The 24,649-nt window shown below is 52.2% G+C and overlaps 1 protein-coding gene across 3 annotated transcripts in view; it reads right to left on the bottom strand.

Moving 5' to 3' along the window:
• Positions 1-1,421: 1,421 nt before the first annotated feature.
• Positions 1,422-24,649, bottom strand: part of ZBTB7A (zinc finger and BTB domain containing 7A) — a 36,304-nt gene continuing 13,076 nt past the window's right edge. For all 3 annotated transcript variants that reach the window (XM_019485392.2, XM_006278677.4, XM_014608842.3), the window contains exons 2-3: positions 19,628-20,829; positions 1,422-15,036 (exon numbers count right to left, since the gene is read on the bottom strand). In XM_019485392.2, the coding sequence (XP_019340937.1) occupies positions 14,583-15,036; positions 19,628-20,814 (1,641 nt within the window). In that variant the 5' untranslated portion in view covers positions 20,815-20,829 and the 3' untranslated portion in view covers positions 1,422-14,582. The remainder of the gene's footprint in view (positions 15,037-19,627; positions 20,830-24,649) is intronic.

Below are 24,649 nucleotides of genomic sequence, written 5' to 3'. Positions count from 1 at the left end.
CTCTTTTAAGTCGCTGCCATATGCTTCCCGGGTCCCGCTGGGTGACAGGTTGCGCTGCACTAAGCGGCAGTGCCAGCCCCATGCCTCAGCAGGCTGCAGGCGTGGCATTAGGAGCCTCCCAGGCAGTAATCTGTGCAAAACACGGATTACAATCATTCCTTGTATTGCTATCCAGGCATCAGCAGCCTCAAATCGCACTTTGCAGCAGCAAAGGCAAGAGGCTTAGGATGCTGAGAGGCAGGAAAGCTCCTTTAAGACAATAAGCAAAGATGGGCCTCAGCGTGCCATCTAGCCTTTAATGAATAATCAAGAGCAGGGGCATGAGGGAAAGGCTGGGGGTGCGGGCGCACAGTTCAACCCACCGGGCCAAAGCAGCGGGGAAGTGCTGGGGACTGGCCTTTGGGGGTTGCTCTGCTTCCCTCCACAAAGAGGCATTGTCGAGCCTGGTGCGAGAGCAAGTGGCTCTAGGATAGCTGCCCCTTTCTCCAGGGGGACCAGTTGGCCTCTGCAGGAATCAGTGCCGCTTGTACTTGCACCCCAGAAGGAGCAGATCCACTGGCTGGGGATGGCCACTGCGCCTCCAGCCCGTCTCTCCCAGCGGAAGGGCCTCCAATGATAATGAGCTGCACTGCCTGCCTGCCAGCCATGCCGAGATATAAATACGGGCAGGGGGCGGGGAAGACTCTGCCTCATTTAACAAAAAGGGAAACTGAGGCACAGTACAGGACACAGACTCCATCCAGGCCTGTGACAAGTGGCTGAGATACTTCCCTGGCCCCCACTTCCAGAGCAGGGCAAGCCATGTTGGTGCTAGTTGTGGGACGTTCCCCTGCACGGCAGAGGTGCACATGCACTGAGGGCCTGGGTGTGCCCCGGAGCCCACCCAACACGCAGCGTGTTGTAGCCAAACAGCCCCTGCCCTGGCTGGGCTCCTGCACCCGCTGTAGAGTCCCCTGATGGCAGGACAGCAGCACAGCTGGCAGGGTCGGGGTTCACTACAACCCTGGGTCCCCGATGGAAAGTGGCCGGCAGCCAGTGCTGCACTGGAGCACAGATGCAGATGCAGGAGCCATCATGACCAAGCTGCCCCAATGGGGCACTATGAGTCCCAGCAGGGTGGGGGAGATTGCAAAATGGGGAGTAGCTGAGAGGGAGGCAGGACTTTAGGGCTCCTCAGTTCCAGTCTGTCCCAGCAGGCACTGGTGTGGGAGCAAGCAGCTGGCAGAAGGAGGCCCTGCAGGAGCACCAGCCATGGGGGAGGAGTGGGAAGCACCCCCAGCATGACAAGTGCTGGGGCAGAGGAGCCCCCCGGGCAGCCTGGTGCTAGCAACGACTCCGCCAGCAGGGGTCGACGACTCCCGGGCCACAGGGCTGGCCAGGAACGAGACCGGGATACGAGTAAAAGCAGCGGATGCCAGGAGTCAGAGAGAAAAAAAACAATCTATTAGTGCAAAAATGAACAGGTCTCTATTACAGTACAATAGATGGAAAGGAACGTACAATGGATTGGATTTTAGTCAAACAACCAAACCTGCCCAAGAGTAGAAAATAATCAAATGCAGCGTTTGAAATGGGCTGTTCTTATACCAGGGGAGGAAACGGTTCCTGTGCAAGCCTGAAATTCATGTCAGGCACCCCTCCCCCCAGGGCCTGAACACCCCGCAGTAAAAAAAAATAAAAGAAAAAAGAATAATAGTGAAAGATAAACCCCAGGCCTCCAGAGCAAACAGCCCTTCTCTCCAGCCTGCCTCCATTAAGTGTCAGCAGGAGCCCTGAATACCTGGTACTAGTTGATTAGAAAAGGAGCAAGGACTACATAGTAAGATACAGGATTCCTGCCCCACCCTTTACCCCCAGCAAAAAAAAAGCAAAAAAAAGCTGGGACCTCAGGACAGCTCAGAGCAGGGCGACGGGACTGGCAAGGTTTGGTGCGGGGAGCTGTTCTCTGCTGCGGGGAAGGAGCCCGCTGCACAGGGAGATGCTGGGTCTTTCGCTTTGGCCTCGGCAGCATTGAGCCTGTGTGTGGATCGCCCCCGAAGAAGCCCGAGGCCTGCAGACAGGGAGTCCTATGCTATGAAGGGGGCCCCTTTGCAAGAGGCGGCTGCTTTGCAGGGAGCAAGCGGCTGAGCTCCCGGGGTAGCTCGCAGCAGCAGCAAGGGGAAGAGCCGGTCAGGATTTCCTTTTCCAGACAGACTGTGCTCAGAGCCTGCAACACCCGGCCACGCACAGTTAGCCAGGTTCCTTTATTATTTTAGGGGAGGTTTTAAAGGGGAGAGGAAGGTTTGGGTGCAGGAAGCTGGGCCTTTTTCAGAACTAAGCACGTGGGATTGAGCCCGGCAGAGGGGACCTTCAGAAAGGACCTCGTCTCAGAGCTGCAGCAAGACGGTCACTGATCCCAGAAGGGAGGCACAGGTGAGCAAAGGAGCGGCAAAGCAATGCCGATCTGACCTCCAGCCGGTGCCATCGTGCACCCACACCCATACTGTCCCCAGCTCCTGCTGGCCTCCTCTGCTCCTGTGACCTGACTTCAGTGGTCATTTTGCCTGAGGAAGGACTGCAGGATCCTGCTCACGGCCCTTAGCAGAAGCTGCGGTGTCCTTTGGGAGTCTTCACTGCTGTGGGCTGAAAGCAACTGCGGCTACCGGGGTGGTGACTGCTGATGGGGCTGGTTCAAGAGAGGCAAGGGGCCAAACGGCCTCTATGCCTGCTAGGCTCTGCCCAGCCGGGATCGGGACAATCCTCTGAGAGACCCCTGAGCTCCCCCAGCCCAGGCTGGAGATTGCCTTTGGGCTTGCCAGTGCCAGCAGAGCCCAGCGGGGGCCGAGCAGAGTTTAACCCCTGCTCTGTGCAGTGAAGATGGGACCAATATTCAGATGCAGGCTGTTGTGAGTGGTTTGGTCGCTATCCCCAGCCCCTGTCCTGCTCCGCTTGGTGCCTTCCCTGCTTATGTCAGAGGATATGGCCTCTCTCTGCTAAGGGCCAGATCCTGATCTAAGTGCCACCACTTGGTCGGAAAGAAAGTCATTGATGTGGGACAGCAGGGGAGCAACTGGCTCCCAAACGCCCTCTTCTGATTCCCCTGTCCCCAGCGGTGAGAAGAGCCCTGTGCCTGGCAGGGCTGAGCTTGACGCCCTCTGAGGTAAAAGAGTGGGGAAAAAGAGCAGGGGGAAAAAAAGGGCGGGAAAAAAGCAGTGGGGGAAAGAGTGGGAAACAAAGCGGGGGGGAAGGGCGTGGAAAAAAGAGTGGAAAAGGAACAGGGGGAAAGGGCGGGAAAAAAGAGCAGGAAATGAGCAGGGGGAAATGGCAGGGGAAAAGAGCGGGAAACGAGCAGAGGAAAGGGTGGGAAAAAAGCAGGAAACAAGCAGTGGAAAGCGTGAAAAAAGGGCAGGAAAAAAAGAGCAGGAAACGAGCAGGGAGAAAGGGCGGGAAATGAGCAGGGAAAAGAGCGGGGAAAAAGCGGGAAACAAGCAGGGGAAAGGGCGGGAAAAAAAGGGCGGGAAACGAGCAGGGGAAAGAGCGGGAAAAAAGCGGGAAACAAGCAGGGGAAAGGGCGGGAAAAAAGGGGCGGGAAACGAGCAGGGGAAAGAGCGGGGAAAAAGGGCGGGAAAAGAGCGGGAAAAAAGGGCGGGAAACGAGCAGCAGGGAAAGAGTGGGGAAAAAGAGCGGGAAAAAGCAAGGTGGGGGAAGAGTGGGAAACAAGCAGGGGGAAAAGGGCAGGGGGAAAAATGGGGAGGGGGGAAGGGCTTGAAAAAAGTGGGGAAAAAAGCAGGGGGGGAAAAGGGTGGAAAAAAAGAGTGGAGACAAAGCAGAGAGAAAAAAGAGCGGGGGGAAAAAAGAGCAGGAAACTACGCATTGCTACCAGTCAACACCAGACTGATCCCGAGTGGCTTCCAAGCACTGACCCAGGGCAACTGGGGGCAAGTGGGGCTCGGCCGTCAGTGGGTCCTCAGCAGGTGCCAGCCAGCCTAGCACCACAGGCTTCCAGCCAGCTGTGGGGTTTGCCTCACAGACTTGGGGCTTAGTTTTCAAGAGTTAGGCACCCACTGTTGGCCATCAGCGCTCAGCTGTCCGGGCAGGCAGGCCTGCACCTGGCTGGGGTTGGGGAGCTATGATTTGTCCCGGTTGGGGCAGATAGACCCAGATCCCTCACAACCACGGGGCTGGGCAGAGAGAGACCTACAAAGCTGGCCGAGGGGAAGCTGAGCACACATGCCCAGGCTCTCCGTGTCTGCGAGAGTCCAGCTGCCTCGCAAGAGGGGTTAGTCAGAGCACAGGGCACTGGAGAAGGAGGATGCAGGCAACAGACAGGAATGGCCTCACTGGAGGAGCTCAGGATCGTGGACAGAAACGTGTCTGCCCCGCAGGTTGCTGGCCTCAATCCCACCCCATGTCCTGACTCGGAGCCGGAAGGGGGAAGAGACATGCATCCTGAGCCAGCAACACATCCACCCCCATCTCCCCAACCCCACCACAGCCATGAGAGAAAACGCCACAAAGGCATGGGATGGGGCAAAGGGAAATGGGTGAAGTTAAAAGCTCCCGAGGAACAACTGGCTCAATCTCCCCACACTCCCCTTCGTCAGGCGGAGAGAGAGATTGGTCTTAGGGCTTCCTGTCTGGAGTTGCTTTGCAAGGGTGAACGGGTGAACGCCACCCACGGGGAAGAGACACGGGTTTGCAATGGATCCTATGAGCCCTGAACATCCACTCAGCCAGACACGATGGGGCAGGGCATGGTGGCACCGAGGGGACCCAGCAGCACCTCAGACAGAGCAGGGCAGGGACCGGTTCCCTCCAACCCTACAAACTCCCTCTCTCACCTCCTCATGTCTCAGCCCCATCAAGACACCAGTGATTTTGATTAATTTATTTTAAATTCTCTTTGAATTTAAGAGGAGGGGAGGGGGAAAAAAGAGATTTAAACAAAACAAAACAACTCCCAAGTTATTAATGACTGGATTATTAATTACCTTTTTTTTCTTTTTTTTTTTAGTGGTTCTTATATACAAGAAGGACAAAACTGTTGCATGTATTTTTTTAATATATAGTTTATTTTTTTAAAGCCCCCAAAAAGTGCATTTTTTATTATTTTATTTTTTTTTGTCTCGTCTCCCACACTTTATAAAGAACTATCAAAGTTACAATCTATGGAATGTCTTTTCTGTGCTTGTCTCACCTCACTCATTACCCAGATACCACAAAAAGTAGTTTACACATAAAACTGATGAAACTTGCGAGTGCTTTATATATAGAATTTGTAATTTTTTTTTTTTTGGTTTTTTTTAAAATAGATTATATATAAAGACGCAGAAAATGTGGCCCCATCTTTTTTTTTTTTTTTTTTTTAAATATTCTCTCTTCCTTCTGACATCGGATCAGTTCGTTCCTGGGGAAAGGTGAGGGGAGTTTTAGATCCACCTACCCCAAAATAAAGTTTAATCTCCGTGTGTGTGTGTGTGTGTGTGTGTGTGTGTATGTGTGTGTATACACACACATACACACACGTATATATATATATATATATACACACACACATACAAACACACACACACACACATATATATATATATGTAATTTTAGAAAACATAACTTTAATGCAGCATCTTGTTACTCGTCCCAGGCCATACAAATGTGACAAGCCTGGGTCCCCAACTAAGGAAGCTAAATCTTGTGACAACTCACTAACTGCTCTTTAAAAAGTGTTCCTCTTTATTTAAATAAAACTTTCATAATAAATTGAAAATATAAATATATATATATGTTTTTAAATAGTCGAATCAGGCCTCCTGAACGCTCGTCACACTGGCATTTCGAGAGAGGGAGAGAGAGAAAGAGAGAAGCTGGGCTTTGGCCTTGCTCCTCTGAGGGTGGGTGGTGGGGTTTCACCAAGGCAGCCATTGAGCACCCTGAATGAATGGTCTAGGGTGGGGTGGGTGTTTTCTGAGATTGGGACATTTGAAGAGACTGTTCTGAGCCTTTCACCTGCCTCCCACAGGACAGAAACACCCACTCGGGGATACCGCCTGGCACTGACCGATGGACAACCTGATTGCACTGCAAAGAGATCACCAGCAAGTATCTGTGTTTGCTCCCCGGCCCCTGCCTCGCAGCTGGACTCTTGCTCTGGTTCCAGCCCACCACAAAGTTGGGAACGGTGTTACCAGATGTGTTCCCAGCCCTCCTCCCCCGGTGCTGGGGCCTGGGGTCCCCAGACCCATCTTTACAATCTAGGTGTAACTATCAAGAACTTTTGAAGAGGAGGCGGGGATGGGGAGGGGAAGAGAAAGGGAGAAGAAACCAAACCACTCGCATTGTTAAACATCATCAGACACTAAAGGAAAAAAGAAAGGAGCCCTTTGCCTGCAGGAGAGACAAGTCTGCCCCTCTCCTGCCCGGCATCACCAAGAGGAATGGCTGAGCCTGTGACTTTCTCTCTCCCATCCTCACCTGTCACTGCCCCCGGGCTCCTCTTAGAAACAGCCCCTGGCTTGCTCTCAGCTCATGTGTGCAACAGGACAGTTTCCCATCAAAGCAAATGGGGCTAGTTAGTGCAAAGAATCAATCTGCTGCCTTCCAAGATGCTGCATCCCTGCCACACCGTCTGGGTTTGCTTAAGGCTTGTGGGGGGGTGGGGGGGAAGCAGGTTGTTATGTTTAGGTGCAGGACCTGACTCAGGGTTGGAGGGGCAAGGACCTGCCTGCAGCCTAGACAGCTTCCTGCACCACCGGCTGCATGGACTTTAGGACAGATGGGATCTGCCTTGTGCCCTGAAGTTTCCTCCTTCTCCCCAACCCAATCTGGACATGGAGAGAGCAGTGTCCTGCCCCAGCCGAGGAGCTGGAAGCTCCACCAGGGTCGATGTCTGCTAGCAAAGCCTTCAAGTCCGGCTGGAGCTGAGGGGCACGTTGCTGGGGGTGGTGGGTCTGGGGGAGATGCAGCATTTTTGAAAGGAGATCAGAGAAAAGGGGAAGGGGACAGAAGAAATAAACCGACATACATGAGGCATGGTTACAGCATGACAATGGAGAAGAAAATACACCCCACGCTCACGTTAGGAAGCTACTGCCCTTGGCCCGCATCTCCCTGCACTGGGGAGGGCCAAGAGCCTTTAGTCTGTGCCAATAGAGAAGTGAATCCCTTACAGCTCACTCTGATGGGAAAGTGTTTGATTTAAGATCAAAGCAGATCCCATCAGAGAGCTCCCCCCTGCCCCCCACCCCCTGCCCGCCTGCCCCTCAGGACCTCTGCGGTGAGGGTGGAGTATACTTTGGTATTCACTGAAGAAGTCGTGGGAACTCACGGTTCTGTTCGTGTCCCCGTTAAGCCGGATGCCAGCAGGCTCTCCCCAGGCGGCCAGCTGGCCCTCCCCACCTCTCTGCCCTCTGTCCTCAGCCCTTGGCCATGTCCGCGGGTTACATTCACTAGCTGCATTTGGGGAGTGGGGTGGAAAGAGGAGAGAACAGCTTCCAACAAGTCTCCCAGTTGTGAGGCGGGCAGCTCGACAGGCCCTCGGTGCACACGGCGGAGAGGAATCCCGCCGTCTCCTAGAGGAAGAATGCAAGCAGGAGTGGCTTCTCTGTGCTCCGCCAAGGTGGTAGACACGGTGCAGCACGTGTGTCCGGGCGGGTTTCCCTCTAGATGGGGGGGATCTATTGAGTCGTAAGCATCTGAGAAGGCTTCCTCTGCTTCCCACAGTGCCAGGGTGGGCTGGATCCCAAGATCTCTTAGTGTTGAAACCCAAAGGCCCAATTTTGATTCCGTAACGGTGAGACATTCTCCCCACTGATGCCAACGTGGGAACACAATCAAGCCCACAGCCAGGCCATGCCCTTCTCTTCCTGTAGCAAGGATGTTTGACAAGTCCAAAAAGCCCAAGCTAGCTCAAATGCTTCAGAGGAAATCCCAATCTCTGATCAGTTAAGGGTTTAGTCCTCTTCCAGGAGCTTGGAAGAAGGCCCCAGTCCCCCTGCCTAGAGGGAACCACTGTCTGAGACACACATATGCAAACAAACACAGTTTTACCACTACTGAAATTACATTTTTCTTTTGTACCAAGAAATCAAAACAGGCAGTAATAAAAAAATTGCTGTTTTTTTGTTGTTGTTGTTGTTGGTTGTTTTTTTTTTTTAGGAGTTACTTTTTTTTGTTTTTTTCCTGAAATGTAATTCAGCAGTATCTTTGGCAACACTTTATCACAACCTGAATTTAAAAATAATAATAATAATAATAATAACAACAATAAAAATCAATACTTATATACAGTATACGATTGGGGAGTTTTTGCATGCACTATTATTTCCGTCGTTGGTTGTTACACAGAGTAAGACAAGTCATAAGGTTAAGGCAAAACATACTCGGAGCTCCTAGTCTCCCTATAGGGAGAAGGGATGAGAATCATTTGTTGGTTGGTTGGTTGGATTTTTTTGTTTAGTGCAAACTTATCAAGGCTTGTGCTAAAGTGTTGCCATGTTGATGCATGAATCTAGCGCCACTCAAAGCTCACGCATCAAATCCCCAGATCTCTAATAAAGGTCAAAGCATTTCATATCACAAACAAGGTGCGGTATCTCTGTTCAGAATAAACCATCGCTGACCTGCTCCCAAGCCCATCACTGCAAACAACGGGGATGGGGAGAAGAGGTGAAGGTTAGAGTGAGAGAAAGAGAGGACCCCCCCGCCCTCTTTTCGGGTCAGCGTAGACCCGGAGCAAGGGGGCAGCGGAGCTCCATGCTCTGCCATAGCGGAGACAGAGCCAAATGCAAACCCCAGACCAGGACTCTGGATCCTGCCCCTTAGTAGAGTTAAATCCCCAAAAGGGGAGCTCCGAGAAGAGCTCTGCAGGGGGAACGCTGATTAAACTACGCGCCTGCTGTCACTGGGAATATGACCCTGGATCTGGGGTTTCAATTCAGGTCTTATCTTTCCTTGCTGGGAAGATTTCACACAGAAGGAGACCAAATTTAGCCCTGCCCCATTCAAAACAGTCCCATCCCTGCATGCTGCTTCTTAGAGGAAAAGAACTCCAAAAAAGAGATCTCAGGATGAAACAGGGCAGGCTGGCATTGTAAAGAGGCAGGCGGGTACCCTCTAGCATAGATCTAGGGGGCACATGTGTGTGAGTGACTCTTGCTTGCTCACTCTCTCTCTCTCTCTCCCCAGTAGGAATCCTGAGACTAATTTTTTTTGTAATTTTTTTTTTTTTTTTTTTTGCTGTCCACGTTGCGGAAGGAAAAGAGAGAGGTTTGTTTGTTTTTTTCAAATGGCAGAAGGAGGTGTGGAGAGAAACACAAGCTTTAAAAGCAGGGGAGAGAGGGGGGGAAACACAAACTAGAAAAGAGATACCACAACTTTTGATTACAATAAAGAACCTCAAGTAACTGTCTATTTACAAGTCCACACTAGTTTTTGCATATGCAAGAGTTAGCCAGTGCTAAGCAGAGGTTCATCCCTGGAAGAGGTGGCTTGCCTTGTCCATCTAGTGCCCAGGTCATGGGATATTCCCCTGCCTCCCACCACCCTCTTTGCATGGGACAGAATTGGGAGGGGAGAGCGGTATTAATGCACCTTTCGACAGGGAGGAAGGAACCACCCTCTGCGCTGTTGCCAACAGGTTTTCACTTTAAACGCTAGGAAAATGGAGATCCCATGCTGAGATCTGGGCAAAGGTCTGGCCAAATGGTGGGTGAAAAGAATCAACAAAGGATTTATTTCCATTTCTTTTTTGGACTACTCCGATTTCCCTTGATTTAATTTGAAAGGTGATCTCCCTCCATCTCTCAAATCTGATCCTGGCTCCAGTGGGAGTTAGGGGAGGCGGTTTCTGCACATTATCATCTTTAAGCCCTGATCCTGAAGTCCCACATTAGCCGTCAGCAAATAGATTTCAAACCTGAATGCCTCCCTTTGCACTGACTGCTGTCCAAACAGTGGGGTGGCACCGGCTGATATTTATATGGCAACAGGCAGAGCTGGGGAATGTTAAATTAGTAAAGCTTGAAGCTATGTACACAGGGGCTGCGTATACTCCTCTGCCGACCCTCCGAAATCAACCAAAGACAAGCACGGGGGCACCTACCATCCCAGGGCCCTTTTCTCCTGATAAACAGCACTGTCGGTCAGCTTAGCAGTCTTCTTTCTACCTAGAACTGTATGAACTAAGATGTTCCCAGGGGACGGGGCGTGGGGGAGATGGGAGAGACATCTGGGCTAGCACTGGCTATAAGACATTTAAGAAACAAAAAAAAAAAGGGGGGGGGGGTCAGGGGGGAATAAACAATACACAAAAAAAGAAACCATGATTCCTGCCTAAAATTCAAGCTTCTGTTTTGTGAAGTGCAATCACTTCTGAGGGGTTTGTTTTCACGTCATGTCACAGAACCTAATTAGCATCATTCCTCACATGGTGGGTCTTCTGGGTTTATTACTCTGTGATAGATACGTTGGGTTCTGCCGAGGGAAATTGATTTTTCTTTTTTTTTTATATCTATATACACATTTTTTTCTTACAAAAATAAATTTAGGAATTTTTTTTTTAATAATAATTTCTTTCCGTAGAAGTTGGTTTTGACTTGTAAACATGTTTCGCTTTTGCTTTTTTTTTTAAATTAAGATAAAGTGATCTCAAAGTACCCGTTCCATCGCAAAGTGCTAAGACTTCTTTGTTTTTTTATATATTTTTTATAATGGTTTTTTATTTTTATTGCTTTTTCTGCATTAAATAAACATCCAGCTCCCCCCCGACCCCGCCACGCGCCCCCTCCCCCCTCACACGCCCATCTCACTCCCGCTCCAATTACATTCAGCCAAACCTGCTCTCACTTGGAAATCAAAAAACAAACAAAAAAGAATCTAAAAAGTGCTTTTAAAATTAAAGGACTAGAATCTCTTTTCATTTTACACTGTGCATTTAAAAACCAGGTGAATGGCTGAAAGGTGCCTTATCTGTCCTCTCCTAACCTGGAGCGGGGTGTGCTGTGTACCCACCCATCTACTTGTCTCTATATGCAGGGACTTGTCTCGCTAGAGAGCTGGGGAACAGGCTGGGGAGTGACCCCTGGGAGATATTTCAGATCACAGAGCCAGGACTGCTAGTGACATCCCTCAAGCCCTACACGGTAGCCTGGTGGACTAGGACAAAGGTGTTTACACCAGCGCAGCAACTCTCCTTCCTGCACGTGACAGTACAATGACCTTTACTTGGCTCAAACTGAGACCGCACGAAGGACTGCCCCAGTGTAGCTCTACTGGTAAGACATCACCCCCAAGCCAAAGAGCTACATTGGGACAAGATCCTACATGCTGGAGAAGCTGAAAGCAACACCTGCCTCTTTCCTGTACTCAGCTCAGCTGTGGGTGTAATTTTCTAGTTGTTTTACCATAGATTCATAGATGTTAGGGTAGGAAGGGACCTCAATAGATCATCGAGTCCGACCCCCTGCATAAGCAGGAAAGAGTGCTGGGTCTAGATGACCCCAGCTAGATACTCGTCTAACCTCCTCTTGAAGACCCCCAGGGTAGGGGAGAGCACCACCTCCCTTGGGAGCCCGTTCCAGACCCTGGCCACTCGAACTGTGAAGAAGTTCTTCCTAATGTCCAGTCTAAATCTGCTCTCTGCTAGCTTGTGGCCATTGTTTCTTGTAACCCCCGGGGGCGCCTTGAGTAAATACCTACCAATTCCCTTCTGTGCCCCCGTGATGAACTTATAGGCAGATGAACTTCTACCACCTTTCTGTGCTGTCTGAGAGCTGGGAAGGGGCCTTTGTTAGGGAGAACAGGGCCTGACCCTCTTTATCTCAAGGAGTCGCTGGCCTACGATCATAAGGATCTCCCAGACAGGTCACTTCCAAGTCTGTTTGGCACTGAAACAGGGCGCTGGGTGATGCTGAAGGAACCTGCTATGCATTGCATTAAGAGGCCCGCAGGCTGCCTCTTCTGCCCCGTGGCACTGCCAGCACCTTAGTTCCATTGGTATTCTCCGCGCAAGGCTTTCAGCACCACCGATCCAAATAAATAACAGTCCCTGCCTCTGCTGGACAGTGAATACTTTGGTGCCCGTCTAATGGACCAGAACTACATACCCCAGAAGTCAGGGTGTGTGATGACCCAGCGCAGGGTGCTCATAGGAGAGACGTTTCCAAATCCCCTAAGCCTTAAAGGGATAGCAGCTTCAGCAGACTTTTATTTCTAGCCCTACCAATTCTCTCCTCATAATGATTCCCTGAATCTTTTAAGGGAAATCCTAAATAACCTTTGCAGGACATCTCTCATTTCTAGCTCCTTTTTAGGGTGAGCTTTGACACCATTGCTCTCATTCCTAAAATCTCCGGGATAATCCTCATCCAAGAAATTCTTTCAACTTAAATAATCATGGAATCGAGTGCTTTGAGATCCTGGGCTGAAAGGTGCAATGTAGCAAGTGCTAAGGACTGTCACTAGGCCATGCAGCAGCTGTTCAGGAAGGCTGAAGGCTGAGGTTAAGAAGCCACTCCAGTAATCACTGGGTCACTGTGAGCCTCAAAGGCTTCTGCCCTATCCTAGAGATGACCATAGCTTCACGACTGGAGTTGGGATTCGGGAGTAGAGTATGAATAAACAGGGAAGAGAAAGTAAGTGCTATGTTGTAAAAGGGAAAGTCAGGATGTCCCAGTTGCAATGGAACAGCTCTTGGCTCTACTACACCTAGAGTTCGTCATCACGGAGCCAGGCACTAAAAAATAAAGCGGGTGTTGCTAACTCATCCCTGAATCAGAGACTGTCTGGAATTTTTGTTGCTTTCTCATATTCCCTGTCCCACTCAGGGTTATCAATATGCAAGGAGGAGTTAGTTTTGTTGCCACAAGATTCTCTTTCTACTGACATCTAACACTCACACAAGACTTTTAGTGCTATATCATATTACAATCTACAACCACATAGTACCGGCTGAAATACAGCCATCTCTGAGGTGGGGGACAGGATGTATATATGTGCTGCTCACCAGGCAGGTCAAGCGCTCTCAGGAAAAGTGCCACCTGAGCAGACAAGGCCACCACTTAAGGCAGTGGATCTCAGCCTTTTCAGAGCCACAGTCCCCCTGCACCGCTTTCTGGAAGGTGGAGGCACCCCTGGTTGAGAACCACTGTCGGTGCTGCTCAACCTAGTTCAGAGTTTCTCAACTGGGTGTTGCTATCTCCAGATAAAGCTGGCCTACACCTACTGCACAGCCGATCCAGGAAGGGCTGTGGCACATGAGCGCACTCCTACATTAGGGCTTTAATCACCCTAAAGCAGGCAGGAGCTGCCTCATGCTGTGCAGCCCTTCTTGGTCCAGCAGCCCCAATGCTCCGCCTGGAAAGAAAGGTACACTGGTGGACTGGGAAGGGCTATGGCCAAGCCAGCTCCTGCCTGCTTTAGGCTGATCAGAGCCCTAATGCAGCAGGAGTATGTTCATGGCTGTCACCATGGTGGCAGTACCTGCATCCTGGCACCCCTGACGGGGAATAGTAGCACCCCAGCTGAAAACCACTGTCTTGTCCAAGAGAATCTCACGCGGTTCCCCTGCAGGGTGCACAGGTTTGTCTGTTTGTTTCTCATCTGCCTTGGAAGCAGAAGAGTTAGTCTTCCCCTCATGATGTGGACTCCCTAGATCTCAAAGCACTTTGCAAATGTGGACAAATAGCATTAGCCTCATTTTTACAACTGAGGAAGCTGAGACCCGTGGAAAAGTGGCTTTGCCTGACATCACAAAGGGATGTGAGAGCAGAGCCAGGATTACAACCTACTCCCAGTCAGGGACGAAGTGCTAAACTTATAGGAAGGACCCTGGTTTTTACTGTAGGCATTTCAAGCATGATGTCTGGAGCAGAATTTTGTCTGTCTACACACACGGCATAAACATTTTTAAATCAATGTGTAAAGTATCCTTAATCCCCACCCCCTCCATTATCACAAATAGCAAGTGAATGTAATTGCACTGGGGCTGCTATGAAGGACGATTTTGCCAAAGCTACCTCAATTTACTCAGCATCAGGGAAGGAAAGACCCAAACCCCTGGGAGGTATCAGATACCCTGCGATGAGCATCTCAGGCATCGGGAGCTTTATCTTTCCAAAACAGAAGAAGCAAAAAAATCTGAGCTTGATTTTTCCCAGTCCAGCCAAACAGAGGCACCAAAAGTATAAACTGCCCAGGAAAATTAATTCAGCTCTTAGCATTTTTCCATCATTTCTTTTTTTTTAAGAGATGCATCTCAGAATTTGTTTTAAGTGTGTCTGGACACAAAATAAAGCTTTGGATTTACATGGAAGCTTCTTTCCATGTTACAGACCCATCTTGCCACCCTCAACCCAAACTTCCTAAGAATCTGCCTTCAAAGAAAAGGCCCTTGGCTAGAAAAGCTTCCCAAAGGAAGCCTGGCTATGATGAGAAGATTGGAAACGTTACACACACACATATATATATATATATATCTATATATATATATATCTATACCTATATCTATAGATATATATATCTCATTTTGTTTTAAAAAGGGAGAGAAACATCTTTGAAGAGAAATTGGAGGAAAGTACTAACTAGATTTTGTGACACCTTTTTTTTTTGGTTTAGGAGAGTCCTTGAATGTTGTTACCCTCAGACGACCCCCCTGCTACATTCAAACTTCCTGATGCTTCATCGTTAGGGCTATCTTCAAAGTGCTGCTCTGGGCTGTTTCTCTGCGTGGTGTCCTCTGACTCTTGATTCTCGCCATCACCTTGAAAGCTTCCGTCTTCGGGGTTCCCTGTACAGGCGGCCAAGCCGCCAACATCTCTCACCCGGGGCTTCCGTCCCCTTCTGGATGGGATACCATTGCAACCATCTTTTTTAAGGTGCCTGTGCAAGTGGTCAGATCGGACGAAAGTCTTGAAGCAACTGTCGCACTGGTAGGGCCGCAAGCCAGTGTGAACGCGCATGTGGTTCTTCAAGTCGTAGTTGTGAGCAAAAGCGGCCCCGCACTGCTGGCACAGGTATGGTTTCTCACCTGTATGTTTCCTCATGTGAACCTTCAGCTTGTCCTGCCTGCAAGGACAGAAAGGAAAGGGGGTGTCAGCCCGCAGCCTTCAGACCCTGCGCCCCAACGCACCGCCAGGTCCCAATAGGGATGGAAACCCTGCTACCTCCTACAATTCATGGGCCGGGGAGTCCCTCCGACCTCAGACGCTCCACCCGCTCTTGGCCGGATGCTAACAAACAGTCCTGGAAGAGATTGGGGTGACTCGGTGCAATGACACTGGGGGTGGGAGTGGAGCATTTTAGCAAGCTGCTGCCATTCAATGGCTGTTTGGGAGCCTGCGTGAAACAAGCTGGTGGGTTTCTGTGTGGTTCTTAACAGACAAGCATCCACCTAGTAAACCCACATAGTGTGGCATGAGCCATCCAGGGAGACCAGGAGCAACACAATCTGGTGGGGCAGCGTCCCAGAGCCCTTCCCAGAGAAGGTCAGACCTGAGGCACATCTCTAGGGCAGCCCATCCCGTGCCTGGGGGGGAACCCAGGAGCTAAGCTCTCAGAGTGAATCAGACAGGGGGCCACCCTGCCTAGTATGACACCAACTGTTTCACTGGGATAACCTCCTCCCGACCGGTCAGTGTGTTCAGGGGAGGCTGATGCCACCCCTGAAGTGGAAAGATTTAGCCCCTTCCAAGGCCTCATTCCATTATTTGGATTTACTATTGCAAACTCCATACCTTTCTGCTACCCCGAAAAGTGCTGGCCTGTTTAGTGAGAGGCAATCTGCTTCCCAGATACCAGCTCTACCCTGGGGAGGGCCCAGCAGCCCCAGCCTTTCTATTCTGTGCTATATACACTACTGCCTGGCCCAAGACTGGGGTTCCTAGCTATTATCTCAATACAAATCATTAATACGGATTGCAGTAACCACAAGAAAGTTCTGGCTATGGACTACAGGATACAGTAAGCTTAAAGACATTCCTACCATCTGAAGGAAGGTGCATGAGCATGGAGTCATAATTGTTTACCGGGGCTATCCAACTTCTCCAAGGTTGAGAGGTCATGTCTGCAGCACTCTCAAGCCATTAACTTGGCCCCCTCCTGCTGCAAGACCCCTGCCTCCACTCCTGGGGGGGAGGCAGAAGCAGGGGAAGGAGAGGGAGCTTGGAGCCCCATGGTATCACTGCATGAAAAGCACTGAGGGGAGCAGTGACTGGGCAGGAGCCCATGGGCTCCACGAGGCCGGTGGGTCACCAGTTGGAGAGCCCTGGTTCACACCAGTTCCCCCTGGCAGGTTAGCTTCAGGGGCAATGGGGACAGCTCTGGGTCACATTCAGGGCACATGGTCTAAGAGCTCACTCCCTTGAATCTAAGTTTCTAAACAAAGGTTTTACAACAAAAAAAAACAATTAAAATTATTTCCCCTTTTAAAGAGTTTTTTTCTTTTTTAATTACACTTTAACAGGGCTGCTACAGAACTAAGTAAAACTCAGGGGATTGACATCAGGCTGCCTCCGTCACCCTCCCAGCTGAGAGAGGGTCAAAGGGGAAGCTGGTGGGCTAAATGGGGAAGGCAAACCGAGCCGGGGAGTGTGAGTTGAAATGGCCAGTGTCAGTAGTCTGGGGCAGCCTGCGAGTCGGCCCTGTCCATGGGGCGGGGGCTCTGCTGAGCCCCAGAGATCGAGGCTCTGCTCCTCTAACCTGTTGTGCAGCCTGCGGCAAGTCACTCCCTGGTCTGAGCCTTCACTGCCCACCTCGTCCTCTCTCTCTCTCTGCCTGTCTCGTTAGACTGCAACCTCCTTACAACAGGGGCTGCACCTCCCTGTACAGCATCCAGCATCAGTGAGTCCTGATCTCTGCTTGGGCCCAGCTGCAACGCAGACAATGGCCTCCTGACATCTGTGACATGGGGGGTCTGGTCTGACAAGTTCTGGTTAAAGGAGGGAACGATGAGAAAGGAAAAGCGAAGGGAGATGGCAATCTGGAGGGAAGCACATGGGTGACACCACAACCATAGGGGCTTAAGGGGACTTTTGCTGCACCCCCAGGGACGGTAAACGCTGGCAGGAGAGGTGGCAGGACTCGGCTGTTCCCACTCTGACCACTGCAGAGGTTCATAAACATGGCAAAATGCCAGGGACCAGCATTTCCCAGGCAGCTGGGTCAGCACCATCAGCCTCCTCCAGCCCCACTGCCTGGTGCTAGGTAATGGGAGCGAGGGGTGAGGGCTGACACACAGGATGGCTGGAAGCCACATGCCATTTCTGTCTCTAACCTCTAGAGAGACTTTTCCATAACCCTCGCCTTTGCCTGACTCAGCATTTCTGAGGTCAATAAAACTGCAGTTGGAAAAAAGTGGGCCTAGCAGCAGGTCTTTGTGGGACAACCCCACAGGCAATAACAAGGCATCCCAGCTAAGAAGCTGCAGGTGAAACCTGGCAGGAGCCTGCACAGGGCGAGGGCAGCCCTGATTTGGGGGTTTCTGCAGCCAAATATGGTTTTCCCTGGAGGGAGGCAGGGGGAGGAGGGACAAACAGTCTGGTCTGAAAAGGCAAGTTGGCCCCTGCGTAGTCTGAAACAGCCTTGTTTATAACTTTGGGCTGGGCGAAGGACAGTGCTTCCATCCAATTCTCCGCATCCAAAGGAAAGAAAAAAAAAGCAAACCACCCAGGCCAGGCCCTCCCACCAGCTTGGGCAGAGCGAGTGGTGGGCGCAGGCTAGCATCTAGAGAGAGAGAGATACAGCAGCCCTGGCAGTACAGCAGGAGGGAGAGATCAAAAAAGTGATGAGGTGGCATTGCCTCATCATCAAAACTCTCCTCCGAAAGAGACTCAGCAAGGCAAGCCACGCGTCCCCTGCTCCCCCCACCCCACTGCCAAGGATGGCTCCGTGCCAGGACACAGCCCGCAAGGGCACGCTTGAGAGAGACAGCATCCTTCAGCCCCTCCACAGACCTACCATGGAGAAGACTTATCTGATGCGTGAGAGTGCACAATTGCGTGTGCATGCAGTGTTTGCATATGTCCCTCTGCATACAGTGCACACCCCTCCCCCTCCCCACATACAATGCACACATTATATTGTGTCAGGCCGCCCCAGGCCTGCTGGTAGATTCACTCCCAGGGCAGGGAGGTACATATGTCCTCGGCTGCTGCCAAAGCCAGGCCCACTCGGGGCTGGAGCCGGAGCTGGTGCAGGGTGTTGGTGCGGCTGGCGGCTTGCCCCAGCGAGTCAGTGCATTATCAGCATTCCCCAGCTAGCGAATGTGTGGCCTGCGCGCCACACGCCTCTCCCTGCTGCGCTGCTGGGCTAACGCCCCCTGCACCTGCCGGCCAGTTGGGGACAGGCAGGGGCAGCATTTTTGGGGTGCTGAAGGGGGCAGGGAGAACAGGAAATGACACAACAGGGCATGCACTGGCACAAGTGCCCCTTGGGCCCAATCCAGCAAGGTGAACAGAGGTTAAGGTGAGGGCCAAATGCTTCCTCGGCAGCAAGGTACTCCCTTATCTCATATGTTCTCCACCCAGAAACCTATTTATGTTACACTAAGTTGCTCCAAATTGACACGCACATGAGGGTGATCTGGCCCCTCCCCATAGTTTACTTTTCCCCCCATGCTGCCCCACCATTACCAAGGCACTGGAAAGGACGGTTTCCCTTGAAAGCAAAGCCATCAGGGCTCCCAGGGCTGCGAACTCTTCAGCAGGCTGAGCAGGCTGAGCCACCTGGCTCCTCCACCACCAGCCCACACAACCGCTTGGCACAGCCAGGACAGACCTGGGTGGAAGCCCCGGCTCCAGCCTCGCGTTGCAATCACAGGCACAGAGGCTAGGAGGAGGAGGGCGCTTTGTAACACTTGGACGAGCTGGAGTTGCTCAAACAATATGCCCTTTCTTCGGCGCTCCCATGGCAGGGGGAAGCGCAGATGGCCCCTGACTAGAAATGCTGCCGGGGCAAACATGCTGCCTGATTTGCTGGAGCGGGCTGGAGGTGAGACAGGGAGAGATCTAGCCCCAAGCCCTTCCCAGATCCTGGAGGACCAGGCAACAGCAGCAAGAGCAGCTCTGATCCTGGAGGGTTTGCAGACAGTGAGTTCAGAGAGGTCAGGCCGGGCGGCCTGCACTTGGCTCCCTCCCTGCAGCACACTTGTCAGCTGGGGCAATCAATGCTCACTCCCCCTTGTTCTGATCCCAGCCCCACTGAGCAAAGCAAATCTCCCCCACCAGGCTGAGAGCATTTGGGGCTGGGACCCACCTCCCCGAGACCCCCTAATTCCCATGGACTGTCAATCCCCCAGGGTCTCTACAATATCCCATCTCTAGCCATGACTACTGATCACGGACCCCCTTCAAAGACACCTGAGAGCTACTCCTATCTCTAAGAGGCCCAAGTCGCTCCACACTACACCAGGGCCCCTTTAAGACACCTCTTGTCAGCAACCTGTAACCACTCGTCTCTTTGGAAAATGTGGGCTTTTATATCTACTTGCCTGGCAAGACGGAAATTAGTCACTGCAGGAGAGTGGGCGAAAAGAATTGTGCAAGATTTGCACAGCCGACCCCCTCCCCCACCCAGCCGAAAGTGAAGCTTGTGCAATTCCCCTCCCCTAGCCCCGTGGCAGGACACGCCAGTGCCCCCAGGTCCCACCTGCCCCGCGTACCTCGTGAATCGGACTTTGCAGATGTTGCATTCATAGGGTTTCTCGCCCGTGTGGGTCCGGATGTGGCGGGGAAGCTTGCCAGCCCCCTGGATCACCTTCTCACAGATGGGGCACTTCTGGAATGCTTTTGCCCTGATCTTCTTCTCCTTCTGGGACCAGGACGGATACACGTCGTTCTCGTTCGAACTGCTGAAGTATTTCAAGTAATAATCCATGACCCCATCATCATCTTTGCGGTCATCATCGCCTAGCTGCTGCCTCCCCACAGAGTTGATCATCTGCTGCAGCAAGGCGCTGGCAGCCAGGCTGTCCACATCCCTGGTGTCGGCATCCTCCACTTCTGCCCCCCCAGGAGCAAAGCTGGGGGAGTCGCTGGCTTCCTGCTGGTCCAGAGGCCCCCCCTGGGCCGCATCATCATCTCCTGGGGCTGGCAGACTACGTCCACTGTAATGTCCATTCTGGGAAGGTGGGAATAAGGACCCAGCGGTCTCCTCTTCGTCTCTGTCCAGCCACATGTCCTGGTTGCTGTCGGGGTCACAGTCGTTCACCTTTGGTCTTTCATTTAGGGGGGCTTGCGAGTAGAAGTCCATGCCGTTGCATTCTGGCTCCTCCTCTTCCTCTTGGCCTTGGAAGTTCAGTCTCTGAAGGTCTCTCAAGTCTTGGTTGGTCCACGGAAGGCTGCCTTGGTGGCCATTGATGGGGTTGCTCTGGAAGAACTCCAGGTACTCTTTTGCTCTGAGATGGTTCCTTTGATCAATTTGATCTACTATATCCATCTGGTCATTTTTGGCCAGAATCTTCCTGTCCAGGAGATCCGTGCAAACATCGCTTACCGCCTGGATCTCCAGCAGTTTGGCGGCGTTGAGGATGTCATTGACGTTCGAAGTGCTGACGGTAAGGGTCGCGGTGTAAGCGAACTCGAGCAGAGCCGACAGGGCGTCCACGCTCACAAAGTCTATCTCATACAAATTTTGCTGGTCCACCACTAACCCTGAGGTGAAGAGCTTCTTGAAGTACTGACTGCAAGCGGCCAGGACAGAGCGATGGGTGGGGAACTCCTGCCCATCCACCAAGATGACCACATCGCACAGCAGCCCATTGTTCCTCTGTTCATTCAGGCTGCTCAGGATGTCACTGCTGTGATCAGGGAACGGGATCCCTATGGGACCATCCACGCCACCCTCCATCTTCGACACGCAGGGCTGAGGAGAGACAAGAGGAAACACCGTAAGTCATGGAGGCCTCCACTTCCAGAGAGCTCTTGTACCTGAACAGATCATTTCCTGACACAGCACTTCCCTTCAAATACAAGACCCCTTCAAACGAAGACACCCCCAGATTTTTTGAAACTTAAACGTAAGGGAGAAAGTAAAACATCCAACAAAGGCACGTTGGCAAGGCACAACCTCCACAGTGCACGTAGGAGCTTTTGCTTTATTATTTTGAATGCAAATTTAAGACGCAAGCTGTTTCACAAGAAAGACTTGGTTTTCAATACTGCCTGTTATATTGGAAGGAATATGGTTGGTTTTATTTATTGGCCCGTGCATAAGCCTCCATGTAACAGCAAACATCCCCCTTGTGCTGAGCCCTTTTTCTGTCATAGCTTGTCCGGCTTGTTAAATAGTGCCCAGGGTCCTGCCATCTCCTTCAGAGACATCCCCACCCTGCTAATTCACCCATGGCCTGAAAAACAATTCAAAAAAGGAATGGGTCAAACCCATGGTATGATCTACGAACAAGCCGGGGGAGGACAGCATCTCTTGCAGCACCAGCTTGGCCATGCCTGTAAGAGATGGATCAGCCTACTGTGTTTCCACACTCACAGAGGAAGCCAGGAGTAGATGCACCCATATGCACTGCCCTGTGAAGGGGGCATGGGCAAATAGTACTGAAGAAGACAGTATGCCAGAATGGGGTCTTAACAAGACCATCTTGACCAGCTGTGGAAGTGCCCAGTGCAAAGACTGGAAACTTTCTCAACAAATCTAAGGGGGACAGGGGTCACAAGTGAGGCTGCTGCGCATGGACAGATCCTGAAGTTCACCAGGTGCCCCAGCTCCCAACCCTGCAAGGGCCTGGGGACTGTGCATGAGAGGAGGGGGCACCAACCTGCCACAGTGTGGCTGAAGATCAGAGGAGGGAAGGGGAGGGGAGGGAGGGCAGAGGGGGGTCTCAGTCTGACTGTGGTATAACTTCTGTGGAGGACTGAAAACCCAAACAGATGCAGAGAGTGAATCTCCTCTCACCCCCAGCAATCATCCTGTACCTGAGCACCTCGGAAGGATGAACGGGTCTATCCTGACCTCCGCCCGAGGAGGGAGGAAGGTCTCAGGATGGACCAAGTGATTCGCCCTGGGTCCCCAGTGGCCTTGGGGCACAGTTAATGTATGCAGATCTTGCCAGTCCCAGCCCAGTGTGCACTGTGCTAAAGCAGCCTTGTATCACAGGAGGCAGAAGACATGACAAGCAGCTGTGTGTGCCCGTAGTTCATGCTGCTGCATGGCTGAGCCCATTCCCTACACGGCACTGCCAAGGACAGTGCCCGCCTTCGCTCCCCCTCGGCCCAGCCCCTGTGTACTCTGTGTGCTCCTGCACAGTCCCCAGTCAGGTGCCTCATACCCCCCCACTCCCAAGGGCTGGCTGAGCTCCTGGCATGCCAGCTGGGCAGGATTACACCCTCCCACCCCGGCAGGCTGGAGGGGAGGATCTGGCCAGGGTCCCTACCTATCTGATTTCACACAGGCCCCCAGGCCCCCACAGCTGTGCCGTCCTTCCCCTCCCCTCTCTCAACAAACCCATCTGCTCTCCAGCAAGAACAACCCTGAGGTGGCATGAAAGGCACCAGCCGAGCGACTCAGCTGCTCCTGGAGGGCTGGCGAAGTGCTGACGGCGCAGGAGCCCCGGGCGAAGGGCAGCGACCTGCCCCCCCTTCACCTTGCAGCCCAGGCCCACAGATATCGCTGGGACGGGGAACGGCGATTTCCTACAGTGACGAGGCTCTTTTGGGGCACCGGCAGGACAGCGAGGCCAAGCGACTCTGCTCAGCTTGATCTACCTTTCCTCGCTGCAGCTGGACAACCCTCATGCAAGCAATTTGCCAGCCAAAGAGGGGCAACCTGTGGCTGAGGGGGGAGCAGAAAAGCCCCAGGTCAATCCCCAGCTCGCTTTGGCTGTGTCTCCACCCCGAGTCTGCTAGAGAACAGATCCGCCTGCCCCCTTGCTTGCCCCGGGGTGCACCAACCAGTCACAAGGCACCGTAAATGGGGCAGGGGCTGCCCCAGCTGGGCCCCAGCCCGCGCTAGGGCTGTGCTCGGGCTCTGTGTACATGGCAAGCCATGAGGTTGCTCCAGAGTTGTTTACATGGCCTGGCTGCCAGCCCGGCATGCCCCCAAGCGGGAGCGAGCAGGCTGGGCCAACCTCTGTAGAGACGTGGCCTTAAATCTCTCCAGGCCCAAGTTTCCCACTCTGTGCAGCTCTTTGCCCAGCTTGACCGCGAGCTGTCCGGGGCAGGGGTTGCCTCTCGATGCACAGCCCCTGGCACAAAAGCTCCCATTACACTTAGATCCCCGAGGTATTATCACAATAGAAAAAGGAAAGCAGCTTTTGCCCTTGAAAAGCACCTTCCCGGCACAGCTCTCAGACTACTCAAACCACCCGGGTGAGCAACATCATCCCTGCCTTGTCAACGGGAAAACTGAAGCACGGGGCAGGGACCTGATGCACCTTGGTGCATGAACCAGTTTCTAGCTGTAGGTGCTGGCACTGGGAGATGGCAACCAGCCACAGCACCTGAAGCAGTCAAACAATATCCTCTGCACACACATGCTTTTATCTGTTACTAATTTTCTTTTTGACTCTCTCTCCAAGCCGAACCTTTTCTCATAACATCCCTGTATGAGAGGAAGGCATGTTTCCACACCTCCTGCTGTTCATTCCTCATTCAAAGAGTATGAATAGCCACATCAATCCCAGCGCAGAGGCGGTTCTCACGCAGTAACACCCACATCCATCCAGCGTGAAGGTGTAGAAATGGCTCCAATAGAGGGTTACTGGCATTTGGAAGTGCCCGATAGAGCTCTTAATGAAATCGACTGTATCTAAGCACAAGAGAGATTGATTTTAATGGCAGGAATGGGTTTCAGAGCCGGAGACGGGTTTGTTGTGCATGTGTCTGGATGTCACTTCCCAGTGAAATCAATGGGATCCTGGCCATTGGCCCCAGTAGGGGCTGCCAAACCAGGCCGAGCGTAGCACGTCATATGGATCATGACGGAAGTGGCTTCTCACACTGTATGCAGGACCTGGCTTCGTGGGGTTTGAAATCCTGCCCCGCTGGAAAGGAGGATTTCGTTTTGGCAACGAAAAGGGGCAGAACATGCTCTTGAATCAGGGAGCCTGGGCTGTTGGGCTGGTGTTGTTCAGAGAGAGGCGAGGTTAGAGCTAAGTGCTGAGAGGGGACTCGTGAAAATGCGGCCCAGGCCTTCACTTTACTGTGGGCTGTGTGACCTTGGGAAAATGACTTCATCTCTCTTTCTGCCTCAGCTTCCTCATCTGTAAAACAGGACTAAACAATCCTTCCTGACCTCACTGGGCTTTCTGCCCATTTGCCGGTGATCCTGAAGCGTTCGGACAGTACAGAGAAGAGGCTCCTAAGAGCACCCAGCTATACACAACTGGCCTGGTTTACCATCAGCACAACCCCCTAAGCCAGTGGGGGCCAAACTTTTTGGCAGGGGTGTCACAAGCTAAGCCCCACATGCTCCCGGAGTGCCACTCCAACCCCCTTCCCCTGCCCAACAGGCTGCTCTGCTCCCTCCCTGATGTGCCACGCACAGGGGCTGCATACCCACGTTGGCCACTCCTGCCTTAAGCCATCCATGTCTATAAAGAGACATTACTGTCACCTTGGTGAGGGGGCCATCACTCTGGCCCCAACAGTGAGAGCCAGGACAACTTGCTGCATTAGACAGTGCAGGGAGCTTTTTGCTTCCTAAAGGGAGCGGGACTGTGTGCAAGACT

The sequence above is a fragment of the Alligator mississippiensis genome, chromosome 16 (genome assembly GCF_030867095.1).
Source record: "Alligator mississippiensis isolate rAllMis1 chromosome 16, rAllMis1, whole genome shotgun sequence".
Lineage (NCBI taxonomy): Eukaryota > Metazoa > Chordata > Crocodylia > Alligatoridae > Alligator > Alligator mississippiensis.
Note: the sequence above shows the minus strand (reverse complement) of the source record. Positions and strands in the feature narration are given on the sequence as shown.